We start from the raw sequence: 23,622 nt of genomic DNA, 5'->3' as shown, positions 1-23,622 counted from the left end.
ATCTAGTAGAAGATATGCGAAGTGAAAATTTTATAATGTTACAACTGCAGATATTAAATTACTACCATGTTTATACCAAGGTCTAAAGTGTCTAGTTTACACACTTGTTTAGAGCTCACAGGCGTGGTAAATTGTGCCATGTCTGAATATCAATATTCTACCAGTAGCGTGACAATTTAGTCAATCAGGTGTTTCACATCAACTCACCAGGTTGGTCTAGTGGTAAAGATGTCTTCCCAAATCAGCTGATTTGGAAGTCCAGAGTTCTAGCATTCAAGTCAGTTATTTTTATAGATTTGAATACTAGATCGTGGATACCGTTGTTCTTTGGTGGTTGGGTTTCAATTAACCACACACCTTAAGAATGGTCAAACTGAGACTGAACAAGACTACACTTCATTTACTCATACATATCATCCTCTGAAGTAATACCTAAACCGTAATTCCCAGAGGCTAAACAGAAAAAAGAAAAGGAGTTTCACATCAATGAATGAATATGCTTGCATAACCAGATCCGAGCCATGTTGTCATAATCAACATTCTTGATTTACTTGAAATAATGCCTACATTAAAACTGGACAGTGTAGAAAGTAATTATAGAATACCAACTATATGACAATTCAGTCAAAAAAAGTGCAGTTGAAAATCTTTCAATCAAAAACTTTATTGTGTACATTCTAAATAACTACTTGGAATATTTGACTTATTTATAAATAGTGCACACCAACCACGACTAATTTAAAAGTAAAGAAGTAAATTTCTCACTTTTTTTTAATAAAAAATGGATTATATAATATATATATATTGTATTTCTATAATCAAAAACCAACTTGAAAAACCCAAGTACACAATTACAAAGTAAATGAAATGATACTTACCTTATTTTATTTTTTTATTCCAAAAACACTTTCGCAGGAATCTGCATCATCAGTTGAATATAAGATATAATATAAGATATAAAATTACATATCAAACATAATTTTTTTTTTTTAAATTAAAATTACAATCATATATATAAAAACATATGAAGTTGATTAAAAAATATAACTACAAATATATAAATATGACGTCATAATTAAAAATAAAATAGAAAATTTATGCTTGTAACCTGGCCAGGCATGTTACATTACTGAGTGGATTTGAATTAAATTATTTATGAACATTATGATTATATCTATTTTTACTGAAAAAAACGTGTTGCCATCTATTGCTGCTTTTATAAGTGTCATCTCTACAAATGCTGCCTGAAAGTTGATCAAATTGGAAATTCTTTTGTATTTATGTATATAAAATCTCTGCGAAAGTCCAAATAAATATAATTTAAATTAAATTTCATGATTTCCACTACTTCCAAATTTATCTGAATATCCAATACTGTATGCTTGTTATTAATGAGGTGGTCAGCAACATTAGATATACCCACCCAATTTACCACTTCTATAATTTTTGATGATCTAAATATATGTAGGTAAAACGAGATTTTTAGAACACATACGAAATTATAAAAATGTTCTATTTATTTTATTTTACTTTTAAATTTAATTTTTAATTATGTCATATTGATATATCTGTAGCAATTTTATTTAACTGACTTCAAATGTTTTTGTATATACGATTGATTTTAATTTTAAAAAAATTGTTTGATGTTCAATTTTATATAACTGATGATGCGGGATCCCGCCAAAGTGCTTTTGGAATAAAAAAAAGCTAAGTTATCTCATTTACTTTGTAATTCTATAGTTGGGTTGTTCAAGTTGGTTTTTGATTATAAAAATACAATATATTGGGGAGAGGAATATGGGTCTTATTATTGACTTATGGTTAATATACAATTGTTTTGTTTTCCAGCTACTGCCAGGTATGGGTGTGTGTAGGCAAATTCAATAACCACTACCAGCTGGCCAGGCCTGACTTAGTGCAGTGTAAGTATAAGGTACCAGAGTAAATATGTCTGAAACAGACTCAGATCAACTACTGCTGATGTGTGGTTAATAGAAATCCAGCCACCAAGGATCACAAATATCCATAGTCTACCTATCAAATTCTCACATACATTCAATTCAACTCTTGACTTTGAAAATCAGCTGATTTTGCAATGAGTTTAACTAACCCAATAAGTAAACATTAAGCTACTTTAGCTTTAAAAAATACATATAGCAGTTTAAAATATTGCATGTAAAAAATTATTTTCTTAACACTACAAGCGAGATAAGTGAGGATACCAATCTCCAATTACACTGCCCAACAATGAAAATGTTTCAGGCTCAAAAGAAGCTTATTCTTATGCATCTCCATCTGCTGAATTCAAGTCACCATAAAAATGACAAATTAGCTCTTGCTTTGGAGATACAATGAATGACATGTAATTTTTTACCCGATCTGCATTTTTAGTTTACGGGCAATTTTGTTTTTGGAGTTATCACACCTGTTAAATGACAAAACATGTATTCCAGCTGTTCGTAGGTTATAAACACTATTACTGTTGCGGTGACTGAATTTCATATGGTACGTGTTGTGATTAGTGCAGAATTTCTGGTTTTCAAGTGCTTTTGTATTGGAAAAATCTGTAAATTCGGTGAATAATTTACATTATTGGTGAAATAACATTTTCATCACAGAAACACAATCAGTTGCCTCTTATGAAGACTGCTTATCAGCATTATTTTGGTAAGAAGGTAGGGGACCATGTTAAGTCATGGGCTCAACATACATGTTGCAACTCTTGTTGTTATACTACAATAATGGCTCAAAAATTAAAATCTATCTACAGCTTTTGTGTGCCTATGGTTTGGTGGGAGCCTACAAACCATACAGATATCTGCTATTTCTCCTTGACTACATCTACAAAGGCAGAATTGTCAATGAAGAAAAAAGGAAAAGGTCTGTGTCCTAATTACTCGACCTATTCCACATTCAGATAGTTTACCTTACTCCACCTGAAAATTATGAGCTTGAAGTAGAAAAACTTCCACATCATATGGCAGTGATTTTGACAAAAAAATTATAAACCACATAGACAGAGTCAAGTGGAATTGAGACCTTGATTTGGCAGAACTTCTAGGGTCAAGACAACAATAGAATCTTCTCAAACATGTCAGGGTTTCACAGTAGACACAATTATAGGTATCTGCTTTCTTTTTTTGAGAACAGCAGTCTTGTTTGCTACTACCTTAACGGCCTGATGAAATGTTTGAATTTGAATCATGATTCAACTAATTGGAGGCTCATTCATACTCTTCCAAGCTGTATTACTTTACAATGGCAAGTCTTTCTTCTCTTCCTGTAGTACACATGAAGGAGACTTATGCAAACTTGGCAATCCTCCTAGACTTAAGTCCTTGTTGTAACTCTTAGGTCTGAAAGTGTGGTACACTAAATACTACTGCTTTTAGTATACGCGAGACAATAGCAATAGGAAATCACATTATTCAAGCAGACTGGCCTGCAAGAAATCTTAACCCTAATGAGAAAAATGTTGCAAAGCCGCTTGTGCACCCGAAATATGTTCTTCCACACTTTTATATAAAGCTGGGTTTGATGAAAAATTGTGTCTAGTATGAACGGAGAAGTACTTGAGACAAATTTCCTACAATAAGTGATGCAAAAGAAAAGTATCTTTGTTGGGCCACAAATTCTGCTACTTGTAAAGGATTCTGCATTTTGAAGGGCAAAGAAAAGAAAACTTGCAAAAATACTATCAACTCAGATTCCATTCCCCTTAAATCAATTTTCTCCACACCTGGACTTCCCTCCTAATTGTGATGTCAGTGCTGCACATAAAAAAAGATTTAATCAGGATACTTCTGTAATAAAACAAAGATATCAGGGCTGCTGGAATGAAGCAGTGCTTGAGGATTACTGCTGGTCTATGTAGGAATGCTCCGGAACTTACAAGTGGAAAGCCAAAAGACAACAATCTCGTGAAGCCACCACATGATTCTCTTCAGATCCAGCAACTGCCAGGTATACTTACATTTAAAACTCTTAGAATGTAACCGTCATTAAAAAGTGTCAAATGGACTTTCTATGTTGTTTGTATACGTAATTAATTTGTACTAACATAAGTGGTTGACTTTTGGCAGTAATTAAAATTTCACTGTTTAAACAGTTTTGCTTTACCATGCTAACATTTCAATACATCATAAGCTGAAATGGTCGTCTTTATATTACATAAAATTACTTGCCTTTATCTTTTCTACCACTTCATTCTTATTATTAGGTCAGATTAATTAACTTCCTTCTGCTCATATAAGCAAAGTTTCAGCATAAATTAATCCAAAATTTATATTAAATTATCTACAAATACATTTTTTATTGATCTCACCACATAAGCTTGTTTGTGTGCGAGACAGAATTCTGGTAATGTATGAAAAATTCAACCCAGCATTAAAACCTGGGACCTCCATATGAAAGGCTAAAATGCTAATAGATCACCACAATCATTAACTTACAATAAAATTCTTTAATTTGTAAATAAATCAGAGAAACAAATCATTTAAGTTATTTTGAAAAAATTAATACTTTTAAGAAAAATAGCAACAAAATAATTTAATTAGATAAATATGTATTTGCAATGTTAGTGAAAAGAAATCAACATTAATTACTTATGTCACTGAATTAAAATAAAGACAAGGGAGAAAAATAGAAGTAATGAATTATCTGAAAATGAAAACTGTTGATGTATGAACTGTCTCGAAGCCAGAACATTCATTATGTGGCTAGCTTGTATGAATGTAATTTTATTTTCTTGAGTATATATTTTACACATCATTCCATATTGATGTTAAAATAATCTGCGAGGCCAAATGATAAAAGTGAAATAAAATACACAAAACTGTGGTCAATAGTGATTGTAGCTTCATGGCGTGAATAATTGCAGAGTAAAGCATAAAAGGTGACAATGAGAATGCTAAATTGATCAAAGAATAAGAGGAATGATAAGAGAGAAATTGCTAAGATTGTAAAAGAGATTCTTTGGTAAAAACATATTTTCCTTTAAAAATTCATCGTTATAATTATTAGCAGCACCTTTGCCAGAAATGGTTTATTTTCAAGATTAATTTGCAAAATGAATTTCTTAAAACGTGCTAGACTTTCAAAATGCAACATTAATAGCAGAACCTAACAACACCACAAGGTACGATGAATAACTGCTTTATATTTCAACTAAACATTCATATTTTTGCCAACTATTAAAAAAAACCAACAAATCCTTAAAAGCAGAAATAAGTATTTCATATTTAGTTTCAATGTTTATGCAAAATTTAAAATTCTTCAGGAAAATTAGGTTAACTTATGTTTAAACCATCTTAGCATCTTAACTTATACATAATACTCAATGACTATTAAAGAACACTTTTATAACTTCTAGGTTGTTCAGTAGACAAAATTAATTAGAATAAATTGTCAAGATGACACCTCCTAACAAAATATCACCAGTTAAAGATTTTTCATAAAACCTATTTTTAAATTATCAGTAGTCTGAAAAATACATCATGAAACACCACACTTGATTTTCAGCATGTGTGAAGTCAGCCAAAATTCAATCAAGTTAAATGAATATTTTAATCTAGCAGTCAGATTTTCATTGTAGTCAAATTTTATTTGCAAGGACATACAGAAAATTCTGATGTTAATAGTGAGATTCTCAGCACTCTTTCATTCCATTATTCATAAATGTACCACATAAATCTAAATTCACATTTCTACAGAAAATAAATTTTAACCCTACACATACTCTTAATAGTGATACTGCATTTCAGGACTACTAAAACCAGTTTATTCAGATTAGAATCAATAAGAAACATTGTGGCACACTAAGATAAATGTAGACCCACAATTAGCAATGAACACACATTTGGTTCTCTCAGACAGCACAATTCCCTGCATAAAAAAATCCACCCCACACTGCTAACAAAGGGAGCTATTAAAAAAAAATTAAAATCAAGATACTGCATCATTTACCTTGAAGTCCAATCTCTTGATTTCCTCAATGGGCTTTCACATGGTAGAAAGTTCAGCAAAAACATGAATGCTTTAAGAAATGGCTCAGACATAAGGTGAAAAACTTACTGGGTAAGAATGTCCACAAATTAACCCACCGGGTTGGTCTAGTGGTTAACGCGTCTTCCCAAATCAGCTGATTTGGAAGTCGAGAGTTACAGCGTTCAAGTCCTAGTAAAGCCAGATATTTTTACATGGATTTGAATACTAGATCATGGATACCTGTGTTCTTTGGTGGTTGGGTTTCAATTAACCACACATCTCAGGTACGGTCAGAATGTACAAGACTACACTTCATTTACACTCATACATATCATCCTCATTCATCCTCTGAAGAATTATCTAAACGGTAGTTACCGGAGGCTAAACAGGAAAAAGAAAGAAAGAATGTCCACAAAAAGATGAGACATTCATATTGTAAAAATAATTTTTGTAGACTCTCTTTTATCATTAAACCATAATAAGTAATAGATTGTAGAACAGTCAAATAGATGCCAAAAATTGTAAGTTTCTATGTAAATTTATGATTTAACATATTGCCCTAATACAAATCACGACCGCAGTCAAAGTATAAATTATTTAATTTATTATTTCTTCTAATATGGACAATACAGAGACATGGAAGTACTCCAATGTTATGAAGTCAGCAGTAATTTATAATATCCTTCCGTTCTAATTCCAAGCATTTGGGAATTTGTTTAACAAGGCTTTTTTAACCACACTAATGAACTTACTGCCAGCATAAAAAGGACGGCACACTAGTTAATTCTTAAAACATCTGCCAATTTCTAAAATAAAAATTAAAAATGCAAGCATTAGATAAAATTTATAACAAATGCATTGTCATAAAATGCAAAATTATTTAAATACACCCATGCAGAATCAGCAACTTTAAAAATTGAGCCTAATAATTTTCTACCTCAAACTACAAAAATAATTTTACTAATTAAACACAACCCATAATAAAACAGAAAAATATTAAAACAAACAAAATTTTGTACTAAAAATATTTAGCTTAAAGCAATTTATTTATAAAAGGTTTCGATAATCAAAAGTTTAGTAACTTCTTTTGAAATTCCTGGAGTCTTCTGATAAATATATTGACCAGCTTAACAATAAAAATTCATGTTTTTATAATTTAAATCAATTACACTGTAGCTACCATATAAACGCTCAACAACTATTGTTAACAAGAAAAGTAAGGGTTGACAAAATAATAATTGACACGTTTGAAATCAATTTAGAACTTTAATTTTGAGCCGAACATGTTATGGATTGGTCTGAATTTTGAATACAAAGACAATAAATGAAAAAACAATTCTTAAAGATCAGAGAGGCAACACCAAAAGTCAACATTACAACAATATGCTTTTTAAAAATTAAGATATTCATAACAAATAAAAAAAAAACAACGCATATTTTTTTTATCACAGACAGGAATGGTGTATATATATTTAATCAACTTCTTCAATGGTTGGTCCAGCTCCACCACCAGGAGCTCCTCCAGGTGCAGCTCCAGCACTTCCAGGGAATCCAGGGCCACCAGGGAATCCAGGACCACCAGGCATGCCACCTGGCATACTACCTCCACTCTGGTACAGCTTAGTGATGATGGGGTTGCACAGCTGTTCCAATTCCTTTTGTTTATGTTCAAACTCTTCTTTCTCAGCCAACTGGTTAGCATCCAACCAACGAATGACTTCATTGCACCTTTCAATCACAGATTGCTTATCAGTTTCAGAGATCTTATCTTTTAATTTCTCATCCTCCATGGTACTCTTCATGTTGAAACAATAAGATTCCAAAGAGTTCTTAGCAGCAATGACCTGTTTTTGCTTTTCATCTTCGGCACGATATTTTTCAGCATCATTCACCATGCGTTCAATATCTTCCTTGCTCAAACGTCCCTTGTCATTGGTGATTGTAATCTTGTTCTCTTTTCCAGTTGACTTCTCAACAGCTGTTACATTGAGAATACCATTAGCATCAATATCAAAGGTAACTTCAATCTGAGGCACACCTCGTGGTGCTGGAGGAATTCCAGTCAACTCAAACTTTCCAAGTAAATTGTTATCTTTGGTCATCGCTCTCTCTCCTTCATATACTTGAATCAATACACCAGGTTGGTTGTCAGAGTATGTAGTGAATGTCTGCGTTTGTTTAGTTGGAATGGTAGTATTTCTTTTTATTAATACTGTCATTACACCACCTGCTGTCTCAATACCAAGAGACAATGGTGTGACATCAAGAAGTAATAAGTCTTGCACTTCTTCAGATTTGTCTCCATGTAAAATGGCGGCTTGCACAGCTGCACCGTAAGCGACAGCCTCATCAGGATTGATAGATTTGTTTAATTCCTTCCCATTAAAGAAATCTTGAAGTAATTTTTGTACTTTGGGGATACGTGTTGATCCACCAACAAGAACAATGTCATGAATTTGAGCCTTGTCCATCTTGGCATCTCGTAAAGATTTCTCAACAGGCTCCATGGTGCTACGGAATAGGTCAGCATTCAGTTCCTCAAAACGTGCACGTGTAATCGATGTGTAAAAGTCAACTCCCTCGTAGAGAGAATCAATTTCAATACTAGCCTGGGTTGATGATGAAAGAGTTCTCTTTGCACGCTCACAAGCTGTACGCAATCGCCTGAGGGCTCTCTTGTTTTGTGTAAGATCTTTCTTATGTTTCCTCTTAAATTCTTGAACAAAGTGATTAACCATTCTATTATCAAAGTCCTCTCCTCCCAAGTGAGTATCACCAGCAGTGGATTTTACTTCAAATATACCATCCTCAATCGTTAGTATAGACACATCAAAGGTGCCACCACCCAAATCAAAGATAAGAACATTACGTTCTCCAGAACCCTGAAACAAAATCCATAAAATTTTATTGTTAACACAAAATACACTGGAAAAAACAAGTAAAATTTATATGGTTTATACAAGATCTAAGAGTTAAATTGTATTTATAATGTTGATTTGACTAGGGCTCAAATCCTTAAATAGTGCCTTATAAGCAACCTTAAGCAGCAAACAACTTGCTGGCAAATACAGGACATGCACATCCTTTACTTTCAGATACAATCAATTTTTTTTTTTCGTGTTTTTTAAGGTAAACAGAAACATGTTTTACAGTGTAACTTCTTATATACATCTTGTACAGTTGTTTAGTCAATGAAAAGCAATTAAATTTACACACACATTTAATTACAGCTCCATCATTATTTCTTAACAATTGGGTCAGACAATATGGGTGGGCAGCCTAGCCTCCACTATCTTCTGATCTTATCCCCAATGAATTTTTGTTTATAGGATTACATAGGCAAGTGTTCCATCCTAATATGAAATATGGACCATTAAAAGAACAAATAACCGTTTATCTGACACCGGATGTTCTCAGTCATGTATGACAAGAGGTTAACCTTGATGTAGATAGAACTACTGAAGTTCATATTTAATATAAACTACTGAATAGGTAAGATTAATCTCATTATTCTATGAATATACCGTATATAATTATCAAAGTTTCTAAACATAAAACGTATATTTTTTATTAAAAAATTACAAATTTTTCTTCAATATTTCACTACAATGGGAAAAACATACTACATAAATCAACAAAATGTTTATAGTTCAATCAAAATTTTTTAACTTTAAACTTGCAATATGCAACAATGGGAGAGGTCAAGAGCCTATCCCCTAGTGCTTTTCTTCTATCTTTCAAAATACAATTAAAAAAAAAAAAAATCAAAATTAATAATATTAATGTTTAATATAAATACACAATTTCTTAAATTAACAACTTTTACATTAAACAAATGTTACATATCTGGGAAACCAGGCACTATAAGAATGCATGGGACTATGTCAATGTACATAATGTTGGCTATTATAGATGCTAACTAAACTAGAATAAATTTAGCCAAACATCCCAAGCCTTTGGCTTAAAATACATTATTTTTAAACAGAAATTGTAATACCGTAGACCCAATTTTCTTTAATCTTATACTAAAATAGGAGATTCTATCAAATTTGACACTTGCACTCCCAACATCTATCTGCTAACACTGCATTTTTATATTTAAAAATATTTTCTCTTACTAGTCATCACAAAACAGATTTATACTACTTTTTTGTTTCTATATAAATTGTTTCAAGGAATATAGGTTAACAGTAATTATTAACCAGCATTTAAAAATAACATATCTAAACAAATCTAATACTTTAAGAAATAGTAAATAATCATACAAGATATCTGTGTATATTTCCAGTCAAGAGAAACAACCTGTCATAACAAATGAATCGCTCACTACCTCTTTAATAGTAGGCCTATGTCAATAAGAAAGCACTGCATTCAAAAATAAATAATTCTTAACTACACGTAAATAAACAGCTACAAAATAACTTTTGTGTACAGTTGTTTCCACTGGTGTCAAAATTTGCTTTTCTTAATTTTTGAGGAAAAGGAAATGTGTAGTTAACTACAATAATTATTAATCGTTAAGAAAATATAGATAAATAAATATGAAAAAATTACAGTTAATATAAACTTAAGATAAAATAATTTTTTTTTGGAAATAAAAAATTGTATATACAGAATCTGTTACTTTCTGAAAATAGTAAATATCTGGATATTTCTGAACATGGCATGAGATTTGAATATAAAACTCATATAGACTGTATACACCTTAAAGAAACTTAAAATTGTCAAGTCAAGGGACGGATTTAAAAACTTCAAGAGATAATATACTGTCTCCCATATAACACTTCAATACCTTGTTAATGCAAAAACATGGTGAATTATATCACAAATATAAATCCAGAAAATTACAAAATCATATGAGAAAAATTAAATAAAAAACTTTTTCTTAATTCATTAATGATTAGATACTGCAGCATTTATTGTATAATTTTACCTAAGTAGTATTGTCTATATCTAAGTATAGACATAACATTACATATAATTTAATTTTTTATTTTGAAATTTAATTAATAATTAATTTATTTTCAAAACATAAGTTATTTAACTGTAAGACAATGAACATGATTATGCAGAAATGATAAAAGCAGCAAATCAACTGTGTAATGGAAAAGGTTAATTGGATTAAGTGGTTCTGTTGACCCACAAGCAAGTTTTAAATTTAGTTGCAATACCTATTTGAGTTTTTTTTAATTTTATTTATATAGGGAAGGTTCATTATATCAATACTTCCAGTTTCTAATTTGAAGCAGGGTTTTAATGAATACAACTGACACACTGATATTTAAATATTTTACATATACAGCTGTAATTTTACATAACTTTTAGGCAGTCATTTTTTAATAGCTTATAATAAACATTTCCTACAAAAAAACTCAAAAACCCAAAACTCAGATAAGCACAGCTATCAAAAGTTTAAAAGGTCTAATAAAAACTCAATGATCACTAAGAGTAAAACAATTTTCTGCTAAACTGTTTTGTCAAAAACCAACATTTGATACTCTACATATCTAAATTATTTTATTAACACAATGCACAGCAGTCTTTCTGGTACTCTATTTTGACCAAATCCATAAAAAAACTTAATGAAAGAATATTCCTTAATAAAGTTGAAATCTTTGACTTAATAAAATACGCACAAAAAGAACACAGCTTTAAAATCTGAGCAACGCAAGATTATTCATTAACTCCAATTTAAGAGAAATAATAACCTCAAGTTGCTATGTAATACTTCAAGCAGATTAAAAATGCTTGAAATATTGTACTAAAAATAAGTTTGTGGTTTATTTTATGAATGAAATATTAAGTTTTTGCAGTTTATAAATTTTATTTAAAATGAGATTCTAAGGAAGTATTATGGTTTAATAATTTGCAAGTTCATAATCCATTTTTGGGGTTAAAACTAAATAAAACAAAAATACAGCATTCATTGTATTTAAACTAAAAAAAAAAAAAAATGCACTAGACATCCGTAGCATTTTTTCTGTCTAATCCATCAAACCTTTCGACCCACAACTATCTATCTATGATTAATCTAACAAAACTAACTACTAGATACCAAAATTGTTTTTGAACTAATAGAGTCTAAAAAGTATTAGTTTCAGACCATATGACAAGACCACTTATTCTTCACAATCGAATCCTTTGTCATCACAAAAACTCATTTAATAAAATGAGCACACTTTTTCTACTGCATGCTTATACTTTTCTTTTTTATTAACTATGAACTTAATATAAAAATATTCATCATTGAAACTAACAGTAAGGTTCACCTTCTTATCAAGACCATAAGCGATTGCAGCTGCTGTAGGCTCATTAATGATACGAAGTACATTAAGGCCTGAAATTGTACCAGCATCTTTAGTTGCTTGCCTCTGTGAGTCATTGAAGTAAGCTGGTACAGTGATTACAGCATTAGTAACTGTTTTACCTAAATAAGCTTCTGCTGTTTCCTTCATTTTCGTTAGAACCATTGAACTAACCTAAACAGATTTAAAAATTTAATTTTAAAATTTTTTACAATTTAAGTAAAGTTTACATTAAATTAATTCAATTTAAAACTTAATCTCTCTAAATACCTAGAAAACAAATACATTTAGAAAATGAATTTGCCTAAGAAATGAAAATTTACAGCGGTTTGTCAAATTAACAGAATAGTTTACCTAACATACAAAACTATATCAATATTAAATTTACAACTAATATTATAGAGTTGTTCACTTCATAGGTACTGGTCGATACTTGCATGGCATTTTTCCAAATATTAGGGAGCTGTGAGCAATTAGGTGGGTTTTCCAAAATCGGTACACAACTCTATTCTTCTAAGGATATGGCACTTTCAGGAATACTTTGGCTAGGTTTGGTTTGGTTGATTCAGACTTGTGCCTGGATTGTAGAGTCGAAACACCATGGACAATGTCCTTTATGTTTGTCCCCAGTACAAGGTTGAATGTAACAGTTGTTAGGGAACTCGAGAGCGGATTCCTTCTTTGATTTGGGAGTCAACTGGAAGACTCTCAGAGAAAAACTGTGGCTGGCTTCCTCAGCTTCCTCGCTCTGAGCAAGATGGCTAAGATATACAGTAGTGTAGAACCCTGAATGGCTAGGGACCACCTCAACAGTCTATTAGCTGGAGGTAGGTGTGTTGGCATCGAGCCACAGTTAAATTAAATATGTGATTATTTGTTAAATGTTGGCTGTTGGTGAAACAGCGACTGCACTGCCGAGGGTATGGATTACAATGTAGCCGTGAGATGTAGCACAGTTTTGAATGAGTAAACATCACAGTCGGCGAGATGGCAACTGCACTACCAATGGCATGGATCCCATGTAGCCAAGAGGTGTACAGCATCTCGATAATGGTAATAAACAAGTAAATGTCGTATGGGACTCTGAAAAGGAGCTAAGTGGGAGTAGGTCTGTCCACCCCACACAGACCAGACCGGAGTCCGTAATTCACTAAAAGAGCTAGGGCTAAATTTTGTTGTTGCCAACAACATTTTTGGTGGTATATTGTTTTTAATTTTTCCTCAAATCTATGAGACATTTACAACAAAGTGACTCACTAAAATTAGAACTAGGCGCAGGATTCGTGCTTCTGTAAACTTTGTTAGCTAGTTCAAAGGGAAATGATGTAGGACATTCAAGATGTCTGGACGAGGCCTACAGCAAAGGCAAAAGCTGAGTTAAGAATCAATAACCAATGTTAATGTCTAACGAGGCATTTATATCAGTGGCATCCCAATGATTTACTATCAAAAATCAGTTAATTTGTACCCACACTGAGCAAATAGAAGATGAAATTAGTTTTTACATTTAAAAATAAAATAAGTCTTGTTCACTAATGAAGGCAATTCACCATGATCATCCAACTTGTATTTATACATTCATTTAAATGTACAGTAGGTTTTCCTTTAACAATGCAACTTATTTCATACTATGTAAAAATGAAATTTCTAAAAAGCCCCCAAATTTAACATCATACACAAAGTAGTAAATGATCAGTAGAAAAAAGTTGTTAAAAACTATATTAAATTTTCAGAAAAGTGGAGAATAATAAGACAACAAACAGGTCTCAGGATTCTAAAAACACACAAAAAGCTTTTGGTTATTTCAACAATTCAGATGGGAAAGCCAACATTTTCTAAGAGAGATAATAGACAAAAGCCTTGAATCTCTCAACCATTTCAGACAAAATTACAATTGTACAAATACATTCACTCTTTTAACTTAAAATAAACAGCTAGTTGCTAAAATCTGTAAATAAACTGCTTGTGACAGGATTAATAAAAACAAGAAAGGATTTGATAATCAGAACTTTACCAAACTATATAAAAATCAACAATTATTAATTAAAATGTTGCTGGGAAAATTCCTTTTTTTTAAAGTCTTTACATTTTGAAAAGAGATAATAGAGGTTAGTTTATTTAACATTTATTTGAGTAGCCCTGTTACATATGAGCATTTATTAAATTCTGCCAGTCAACAAGATTGAGAAAATTTTAATGAAATCATTAACAAAAATCACTAATCTGATAAGACACCATTATTTTATGTCCAGAGCATAATTAAATGAAGGAAATTGCTCAAAAAACTAATATCTATAGGAAAATATACCCTAGCCTTTAAGAAGTTAACTTTCAGAGAAGTCTGAAGCTTGAAGTCATTTTCTCCCTTTTTTGGAAGTCACAATGTTATAATTTGTGTGAAATATGATATTAAACAAATAATTTAAGTGATATCACAAAAATTTCAAAAAATCAACTTGTTCATAGTTACTAGGGTAAATGGTAAAACCTGAGACTGTACAAGACTACATTTCACTTACACTCATACATATCCTTATTCATCCTCTGAAGAAATACCAGACTGATTTCCAGTCAGGAAAAATGTCCAAGTAGATTAACAGGTAAAAATGTATGCCCCATAGTAATTGTGTAATTTGAGACAATTTTCTTAATATCCTAATAACTGGTACTCCACACTATATTTTTAATGGAACAGTTCTAGATAAAGAATTTTTTTTACTTTATCCTCTACTTTCCCAACCTGCATTTTACAATCGTAAAAATTATATCACACTTGAGTGTTGTAATCGCACAATACACAAAAATAAAGTCTGTTATGCTCATATACAAATTTAATTTCTGGCAAGTTTTCCTCAAAATATCAAATCTTTAGTTTCAAGCAGTTAGCTCACCTTTTCTGTTCCCCACCTGACATATGATACTTGTACACATCTTTTACTGTTAAAATTTAGCTCTACTATATGAACACCATGCCATTTATCACCTCTATTATACGGTAATTAATAAAATTATAGATTTAACTCTGATAAAACTTTTACGACCTTTTTGATAAAATTTAGAACATATCTTTTATTTAGGATGTTAAGTTATTCATTACAATACAAATTATTTGCTGGAAATGCTTTTCACCAGTACATCCCTGTAACTTATGCAGTACCCTAACCAAAATTCCATAATTCACCCTGTACAAGTGTAATATACATTATTTTCAGCCTAAATAATTAGTTATTGTACACAACTGACAAGAAGGCAAATAAAAATCTATCAAACAGTAATTTGTTTTTCTATACAAAATATGTTAATATAGATTAATGTGGTTTTTGTTTCAATTTTTATTTCTAAAACTAAGGTTTCAGCAAATTAAATTAAAAATTTGACATTAAAAAAAAAATCCCTTTCAGCATGCTGGAAAGTAGAGGTAGAGTTTATTAGTGCTAAGTAGAAGATAAAACGATTTCCACCTTAAAGTTAAGAAAAACTTCAATTTACTCATAACAATGGTTGCATGTGAAAAAAGTTTTACATGTTTAACATATGACAAGCCCAATCTTCTTACAACATTTTGGTCACCCCCGCCATAAGGTTTGGTCATATCAAAAATTGTTTCAGATAAGTTTTAGGTAATGTTTAAGAGTACTAATGACCACTTTAAACATGCTATTTCTATTACAGGAGGTATGATTTTTTTGTCTTCAAAGTTCCATTTTTTCCACCCCTGGGCCAATGGTTGGCGATATCAAAAAACTTTATATAAGTTTCAGTCCCTTATCTAAGAAAGGAATTTTAAACAAATTCAATAAATTGCTTAAAGTTAGTGATATTTTTTTTTCAAAAATTCCCCCATTAACATGTTGACTGCCGAAAGAAAAAACGGATTATGACTGCCGATGCCGGTCAGTTTTTTTACCACTTTTCAGTTAAACTGATCTTACATTATAAGGGAGGAGCTTTAAAAATGTCATTTTCATTATTTATTTATTTATAAATTATAAAAATTTATTTAACTTCGATCAGAGTGGTCGGCATCCTTTACCAATTTTTTTTTTTTAATTGGTGCCAAAAACTCATATCGGAGTGTGTGAATTTTAGGCAATGAAATATAAAATCCATTCGTATAATGAAATAAAGTTTTATTAATAAATTGCAAGTTAAAAAAATTAAAAAGAAATCAAGTTAAATTAAAAAAAATAAATAAATAACTTTTCTAATCTGATAATGAAAACGTGTCTTGATTATGACATTTTAAGTTTAAAAAGGAAAAATTGAGTGCAATAAAATGAAATAATTGCACATCAATTTTTGCTTATCATTTTGTGATATTCATCAAAACAGTTTATACATAAACCTGGATTTCCAAACACATCTTACACTCTTAAATAGTTTGCTTGACTTTTTCTTTCTGCACAACTTTCATTCCTTTCTGCTGACTTGCTTCGATTCTTTCAATCCTTTTTGTTCTTAAGCAGTTTTTTCGATTTTGCTAATCCAGTGGGTACTCTTTTCTGTTACGTTGTACTGGTATCGATGTACGAGATGACAACAACTCTCTGATTATTTCCAAACGAAACTCATACAATCGTCCAGGCTTAACATACTGGTTGTAAAGATAATATGCATTTACAACACCTAATTGCAATACATGTATAAAAAATTTCTTGTACCATCGTAAGATTTTACGACTACACGGATAATGTCATCATTTGGTCCTGCCTATCTATCCCAGACATGAATTTATTATTGCAATTGGTTTCTAAGTTTCTACTCCTCTTTTGTTTGTGATCATTTTCATTTTATTCCCAAATTCAGTAGAAATGTATGTTACATTACCTTTGTCCTGCCATTTACCGACATGAACGCCATTACAAAACATGGATTTATTTTCACCCCGTTTCAGGTTTAAAGTGATGACTTCTTTCGGGTTATTCTTTCTATCGCTTGAAGGGTTCCAGTACAGTATGTATTGTATTCTAATAATTTCATAGCCAAACCCACACTATTATAAAAATTATCAGTGTACACTGCATGCCCATTTCGTAACTTCTCATCCAGTAAATGAAATACTACTTTGTGACCAGCACCACTATGAACATCAGAGGACCCTTGATAAACATGAAATTTAAGAACTAAATCGTTTGGTTCTGTCAGCATATAACAATTTAATGCCGTATTTGTGGCATTTATTTTTTATATATTGGCGAAATTGTAATCTGCCACACCACAGAACCATAGCTTCGTCCAGAGACAATTGTTTGCCTGGGTAGTAAATTTTGTTAATTCTTTTATTAATAAAAAAATCAATTACCGATCTTATTTTTCCTAAACTATCATCATCATTATGATTAGACGTAAAATGCAGACATCTTAATATTAAAATAAATCTGTTTCATGACATGTAATTCCGAAAAACAGGAGTATCAAAAAGGGGATTATCAGTCTTCCAATAGTCATTCAGTCGGGACAATGAAATAGTACCTGTGTGAAGCAGCAAACCCAGGAAAACTTTTTACTCTTCTAATGTTAACTCCTTCCAATCCGTTATAAGAGATCTTCCCTTTATCCCTGGTCGGCAAAAAACTTTCACAGCGTATTCATTTATCTCATGGACAAAAGTTTGCAAAAAATTATCATGGAAGATTAAGCTCAAAAAAATCTAGCGGTTTGCTGTTGCCTGGAATTGGAACCAATGAATTCTGTTGTTTCGTACATGTAAATTTTTTCAACATACCTGTATCACTCCATACACTACTTGAATTTACATTGATATCAATTGGTGAAACCATGTCGGGTGAGACATCGTGTGTAACCTCATCTTAGTTTTCAGTGCTGGAACTTGATATATCAATGTAAGACTATCAGGAAAACTATCATCGCTTATATCACTATTTTCCAAATAATGAATTAGTTGATCATTAGATAACTGATTACGTTTGTAAAATCACCATTTTTTTAATAACAGTCCTTTGAAGGTCCTGGTTTATCTGCCTGATTTTGTACGAAGTCAGAAAAAATGCGGAACCGGTACGCGTACCGTATAAAAATACTGTTTTAAAAGGACGCCAAGACAATAACACACAAATTTCAATAATGCCAAACTCACAATGAAGCTGTATAGTGAACTAAGTTCTCCCACTCCGAAGGAAGCCGAAATACTCCAATCGGAGTGGTCGGCAGTCAACGTGTTAACCAACTTGATCAAGATTTTGGGTCATTATATTTTATGTTATCAATTTGAAAGCGATTGGCGCAAAGTTACTGCAATATCATGTCCACAAGAAACTGAAATATATATACAATAAATGTATACATAAACTTTTGAACTGGGAGTGGTTTTGGGGTCTGGGGAATGTGAAATGCAAAGATGTCAAAATTTTCCGGACATTGAACCCATTACAATAGGTAGCTTTCTATTATGAAATCTACCTAAAAACCTGGATAAAATATGTAAATATAAATAACTGGAAATGGAAACTATACCTCGTACAAGACAATATCAACAAATTTCTCAGTTCTATCAATCTAACACCGTAAAATATAAATGCACCATCAAAATTAAACTCAAGCTGGCTTCTACTACCTACACTCAAAGTAGACCATTTCTTCTACTGAACCATTATTTGAGGCAACGTGTAGTATACTTTAAGACACCACAGATAAAACTGAAGGGCATCAGTTTTCTTATTGTTAATCAGCAACAAAATAGTAATACCCAACCTACTATCCCCTAGATATAATGACCACTCTAAACACAGAAATTAAAACTACCAAATAACTTACTTCTTCTGGGAAGAATGTCTTGTTTTCACATTTGTACTGAACTTGAATTTTTGGTTTGCCTCCGTCACTAACAACTTCAAACGGCCAGTGTTTCATGTCTGCCTGAACTGTTTGATCATCAAATCTTCGTCCAATCAACCTTTTTGCATCTGTAAAACAATTTTTAGATTAAAAAAGAAATTCTACAACAAAGAAGTTAAGTCAGAAGAAATCAAAAAGCAAACTGTAAAAAGCAATCACCTCTAAAACAGCTTGGGCAACATTGTTCTATACAGACATCGACAGATTTATCAAAATAAGACTTAAATTCTTCAGTTAAATAAAAATTTCCCTTCCCTCATCCAGACAACCAGTTACAAATTGCCATGGCAATATCCTAAGCAATAAACAACAGAATTTTGTTTAAGATACATGGGCAATTGTTCATTATTCCCATCCATGCCCCTCAACACTTTGATATTTATTCTACAATATAGTTTGCTAATGATGAGGAACGTTTGAAGGCATTGGATTGAATAGATATCGCTACTAGCTAATAACTCACTCACTGCTAGTCTAAATGTCAATGTACAAGGATAGTGTAATAACTCAGTTGTTAATCCATTTCTATGAACCTGATTAAACAATCCTTGTGGATTGACATGACCAGAAGTAAACGGGTTATTAGCTGATAGCAATTCATGCAACAAGTACATTCAGTGTACACTGTACTGGACAAGTTTACATTGTAGTTTGTTTTGCTGATAAGGTGAATATCTTTTAACAGGTTTTACTATGACCACTTTATCAAAATCTAAGAAACAAGTGTAAACTACTACTGTACTCATGCCCAATTAATGAGAAGCCTACAATAAAATTTTTACAAAACTATCCTGTAAAGCTAGGAAAAAACGAAGGGAAACAGCTGATAATTGTTAGAAAATAGTAGTTTATCAGGAGGAAGAAGTATTTCTTATAGTATAAATTCATGTTTTCACCTGCATTGCATACAGACTGCAAGTGTTAATGCATCTTGTTAGCTAGTTCCAATAAACTCCATATATCCCCTTGTTGGAATTTTATTTTATAACCAAGAATATGTAATTTAATAAAAATTAAGTTAAATACCAATAATTAAAAGTCTAATGTGAAAACAGCTAGAACACAGATGCTCCAAACACTTTTTACTCGTTTTATTTTAAAGAACGTATATAAAATAAATAATACCAAACAGACTTTCAGCAAATCATTTAATTATTTTTTACAATTTCTCACTAGAAAAAATCTAATACCAAAACTAATTATAATTTAGCTAACATAGGTTATCACAAAGAATGATGATACAACCTTCAATTACACTATTATCAGGTCAAACGATACCAGAATCTATTACATACAGCAGCATCATAATAGGCAAAGGTATTTCTTCAAGACATAAAAATCAGATTTTTAATTGAAAAATTAAACACACATATGAAATAGGGCAAAATGGTCTTTCAAAATAAGGATTTTAATGTCTTAAAACTGAAGCTATTAGAAAACTCATAAAAATTTCAATGTAATGAAAGTTAATTGAATGTCAATGTAAAACAAGTATTAAAAAAACTTTTCCAATCATCTTAAGGAAACAACACCAGATAATCAATGGGTATAACAAAAGATTTCACAGTCACCTGTACAAGCTTAGGCACACAACCACCAATAGTCCACAATGATAAAGCAGACCAATGAAATATTACGCCATTTTGTCATACTGCTACACATTTAACAGTGTACCTTTAGTATATAAACTTCAAACTAACAAATACTTTTTAAAGATAGGGTAGAGACAATCCAGTTTTGTAACAAGAAAACAATCTTAAGTTCACAATTTGCAGTTTTAATTGGAATCATAAATCAATCTATGCTTTTCAAAGTGTCTTTTGCTATAACCTTGGACCAAGGTTTGCTATAACTGAAGAAAATATATCTTTGCCAATAAATAAAACAGAATTGGTTCACTTGTACAACCTGAATCACAAGTTTAAATATTTAAACAAATCTTAAATAAAATTACTTAATGCTGAATAAATGATCAATAAACTCACCAAAAATTGTGTTGTTTGGGTTCATTGCTACCTGGTTCTTGGCAGCATCTCCTATCAATCTTTCTGTGTCTGTAAAGGCTACATAACTGGGTGTCGTTCTGTTACCTTGATCATTAGCAATGATCTCAACTTTTCCATGTTGGAACACACCCACACACGAGTATGTTGTTCCTAAATCAATACCAACTGCAGGTGCTTTAGCAGCCATTTCTTAACTGGAAAAAAAAATTTAAATGAAGATTGAAAATTGGCGTAATAAGTATATATATGCTAATAATGCACAAACAGTTCAACACTAGCCTAAAAACAGTACATATACATTGCAGAACAAACTAGAAAAAAATTCTAAAACTCGAATTTGAACAACGCAATTATTCTCCGTTTAACTAAATAACCGAATATACTACAAAAATAAAATAAAATTGTGAACAAAATTTACTAATAAGAAAAAGAAAACAATAAATAAGGAATCCAATACAAATAAATAGGAAACCGAGAAAATTTCAACAAAATCCTTTTTTGGAAATCCTTCAAGATCACACGAAGGCCAACGCCTTAAAAGGTTGACTTACTATTCACATTAAAATTAAGGAATAAACACTGCAAATCGCTTTTATTAGAGTAAAAAATAGAATAGAGGTTAAAAACAAATTTAAGAATGGTGAAATTGAAAATAATTATTGCAACACTAGTGGTAATTATCTAGAACAATCTATTCCGAATAATTACATACATCCACGCCATTTTATTCTACACAATAATTTCACAACAAATACTTAGAGATTTAATAACTGCTGCAACAGACATAAGTTCATTTATAGAATTAAAAAGTACAAGTTACTTCAAGAATACATACCTTTTGTTAGTTACTAGTAAAAAAAAATCTTATAACAATACGTGGTACACGCTTCACTCTCTGAAACTAGAAGACCAAATCGACGAGTTCCGGGCTTGCACGCGGTTTTGTTGGCTGGGGAAGGTTCCAGATCATTCCATGACGTTCCACCAATCATATGACTAGTAACATCTTAACGCTTCTTGTGCCGTTGTAAACTAGAAGCTTATTGGTTACACAGAGGTGACGTCATTCATATTATAGGCCATTTTACTATAATTAAACCTTAAATATAAGAAATAAACTCATTTCGTAGCATATAATAATTAATTACATTCAATTATTAGGAAAGATATGTTAATATAAATTTATTTATATTAATAAACTGTGGCGGGATTTGGATGATGACTGTCTCATGGCTGCATGTGGCGCCATGATGAAACAGTAATGTAGCCACTACTTAAATTAAGTAGTGTCAAAATCTTTCAGCGCGGTTTGACTAAATCTTTATCATCCTATTTTCTTGATTATAATTTACTATATCACCCTTATTAATCTAATTACAGAGTAATTAATATTTCTTTCCGCAACACTGCTGAATAGTTAACCTTGAACTTATAAGCAAATCGATTTTTGGAAGACCTGCAATGCGACTCCTACTGTTCATTTTGTACCTCATTTTAAATTTTATCAATATTTTTTTAATGGTTTTAATGAAAGCTGAAAGCCTTTGTAGTGTTAATGTAAATTTCTCGGCAGTTCATACGATGCAGTTGCCGTGCCCATGGTTAAAATTTATGATTCTACGTTTTACAATGAATCATTTATTCTCAATAAATACGTCAGTTGTACAACGTCAGCAGCATGACAATTATTACAGACCGAAACTTATATTGCTAAAAAACTGTAGGATTGCGCATTTATTTACGCCCTAATGATATGTAAAATTTATTCTGAATTGTAACTTTTTATTAGTCTAATACTAATTTGTATTAGGTTATGTTTATGTAAATATGACTGAATTTTGTAAGAGCAAGCTGAAATTGCTTACCTAGGCTACTGTAATTATTTACAGCTTGTAGCAAAACCTTTAGAAGTTACCTCATTCAAATTCAAAAGTAAATGTCTATCTCTATCACGAGTGCGGTTTGTTTTACTTGTTCTTGTGTTATAATTTTCAGCGTTACATTTAAACAAAGAAATTTTTACAGAATACTAATTCTGTTAATCAACAAAGTATTTTTTCTATTATTTTGCAATGCTTGACCATTAGTCAGCTGGGAGTTTCGTGATTGAAAATAATACATATGACCAAATATTAAAGAAGAAAATTTCAAGTGAAATGCTTCATCACATGTATCTAAAACAATGCAAGGCCCATATATATTATGATCTTAGTTATATAAATTTAATACAAACAAAAAAATTGTTTCACTACTTTCATTCAAAAGTCTACCTACTAATACCCTGGTGGTAAACCTTTTTACAATTAACTTTGATAAAAAAAAATTTTTATTGCAAATTTAAGTAAAAGGCTAATTTAACTGAAACTTAAAAAGGTAGTATCTAATATACAAATATATTTGAACCGTAAAAGAATAGCATGAAAATAAAGAACTTGTTAATTTTAAAATTACTAATAAAATATAAATATACA

General features: G+C 31.1%; 1 protein-coding gene across 2 annotated transcripts; it reads right to left on the bottom strand.

Moving 5' to 3' along the window:
- Positions 1–7,231: 7,231 nt before the first annotated feature.
- LOC142329806 (heat shock 70 kDa protein cognate 4) lies at positions 7,232–22,144 on the bottom strand. 2 transcript variants are annotated; one of them, XM_075374631.1, is made up of 5 exons: positions 21,987–22,144; positions 21,131–21,345; positions 19,065–19,213; positions 12,243–12,464; positions 7,232–8,867 (listed from the first exon to the last, which is right to left on the bottom strand). In XM_075374631.1, exons 2-5 carry the CDS (start codon positions 21,336–21,338, stop codon positions 7,458–7,460), a joined length of 1,989 nt encoding a protein of 662 aa, XP_075230746.1. In that variant the 5' UTR covers positions 21,339–21,345; positions 21,987–22,144; the 3' UTR covers positions 7,232–7,457. The 2 variants fall into 2 exon arrangements, with proteins under 2 accessions (XP_075230746.1, XP_075230747.1); XM_075374632.1 differs by having other exon boundaries at positions 12,255–12,464.
- Positions 22,145–23,622: the final 1,478 nt, after the last annotated feature.

This window comes from Lycorma delicatula, chromosome 9, assembly GCF_047948215.1.
Source record: "Lycorma delicatula isolate Av1 chromosome 9, ASM4794821v1, whole genome shotgun sequence".
Classification (NCBI taxonomy): domain Eukaryota; kingdom Metazoa; phylum Arthropoda; class Insecta; order Hemiptera; family Fulgoridae; genus Lycorma; species Lycorma delicatula.
The sequence above is the reverse complement of the archived record's forward strand: the minus strand, read 5'-3'. Positions and strand labels throughout refer to the sequence as shown.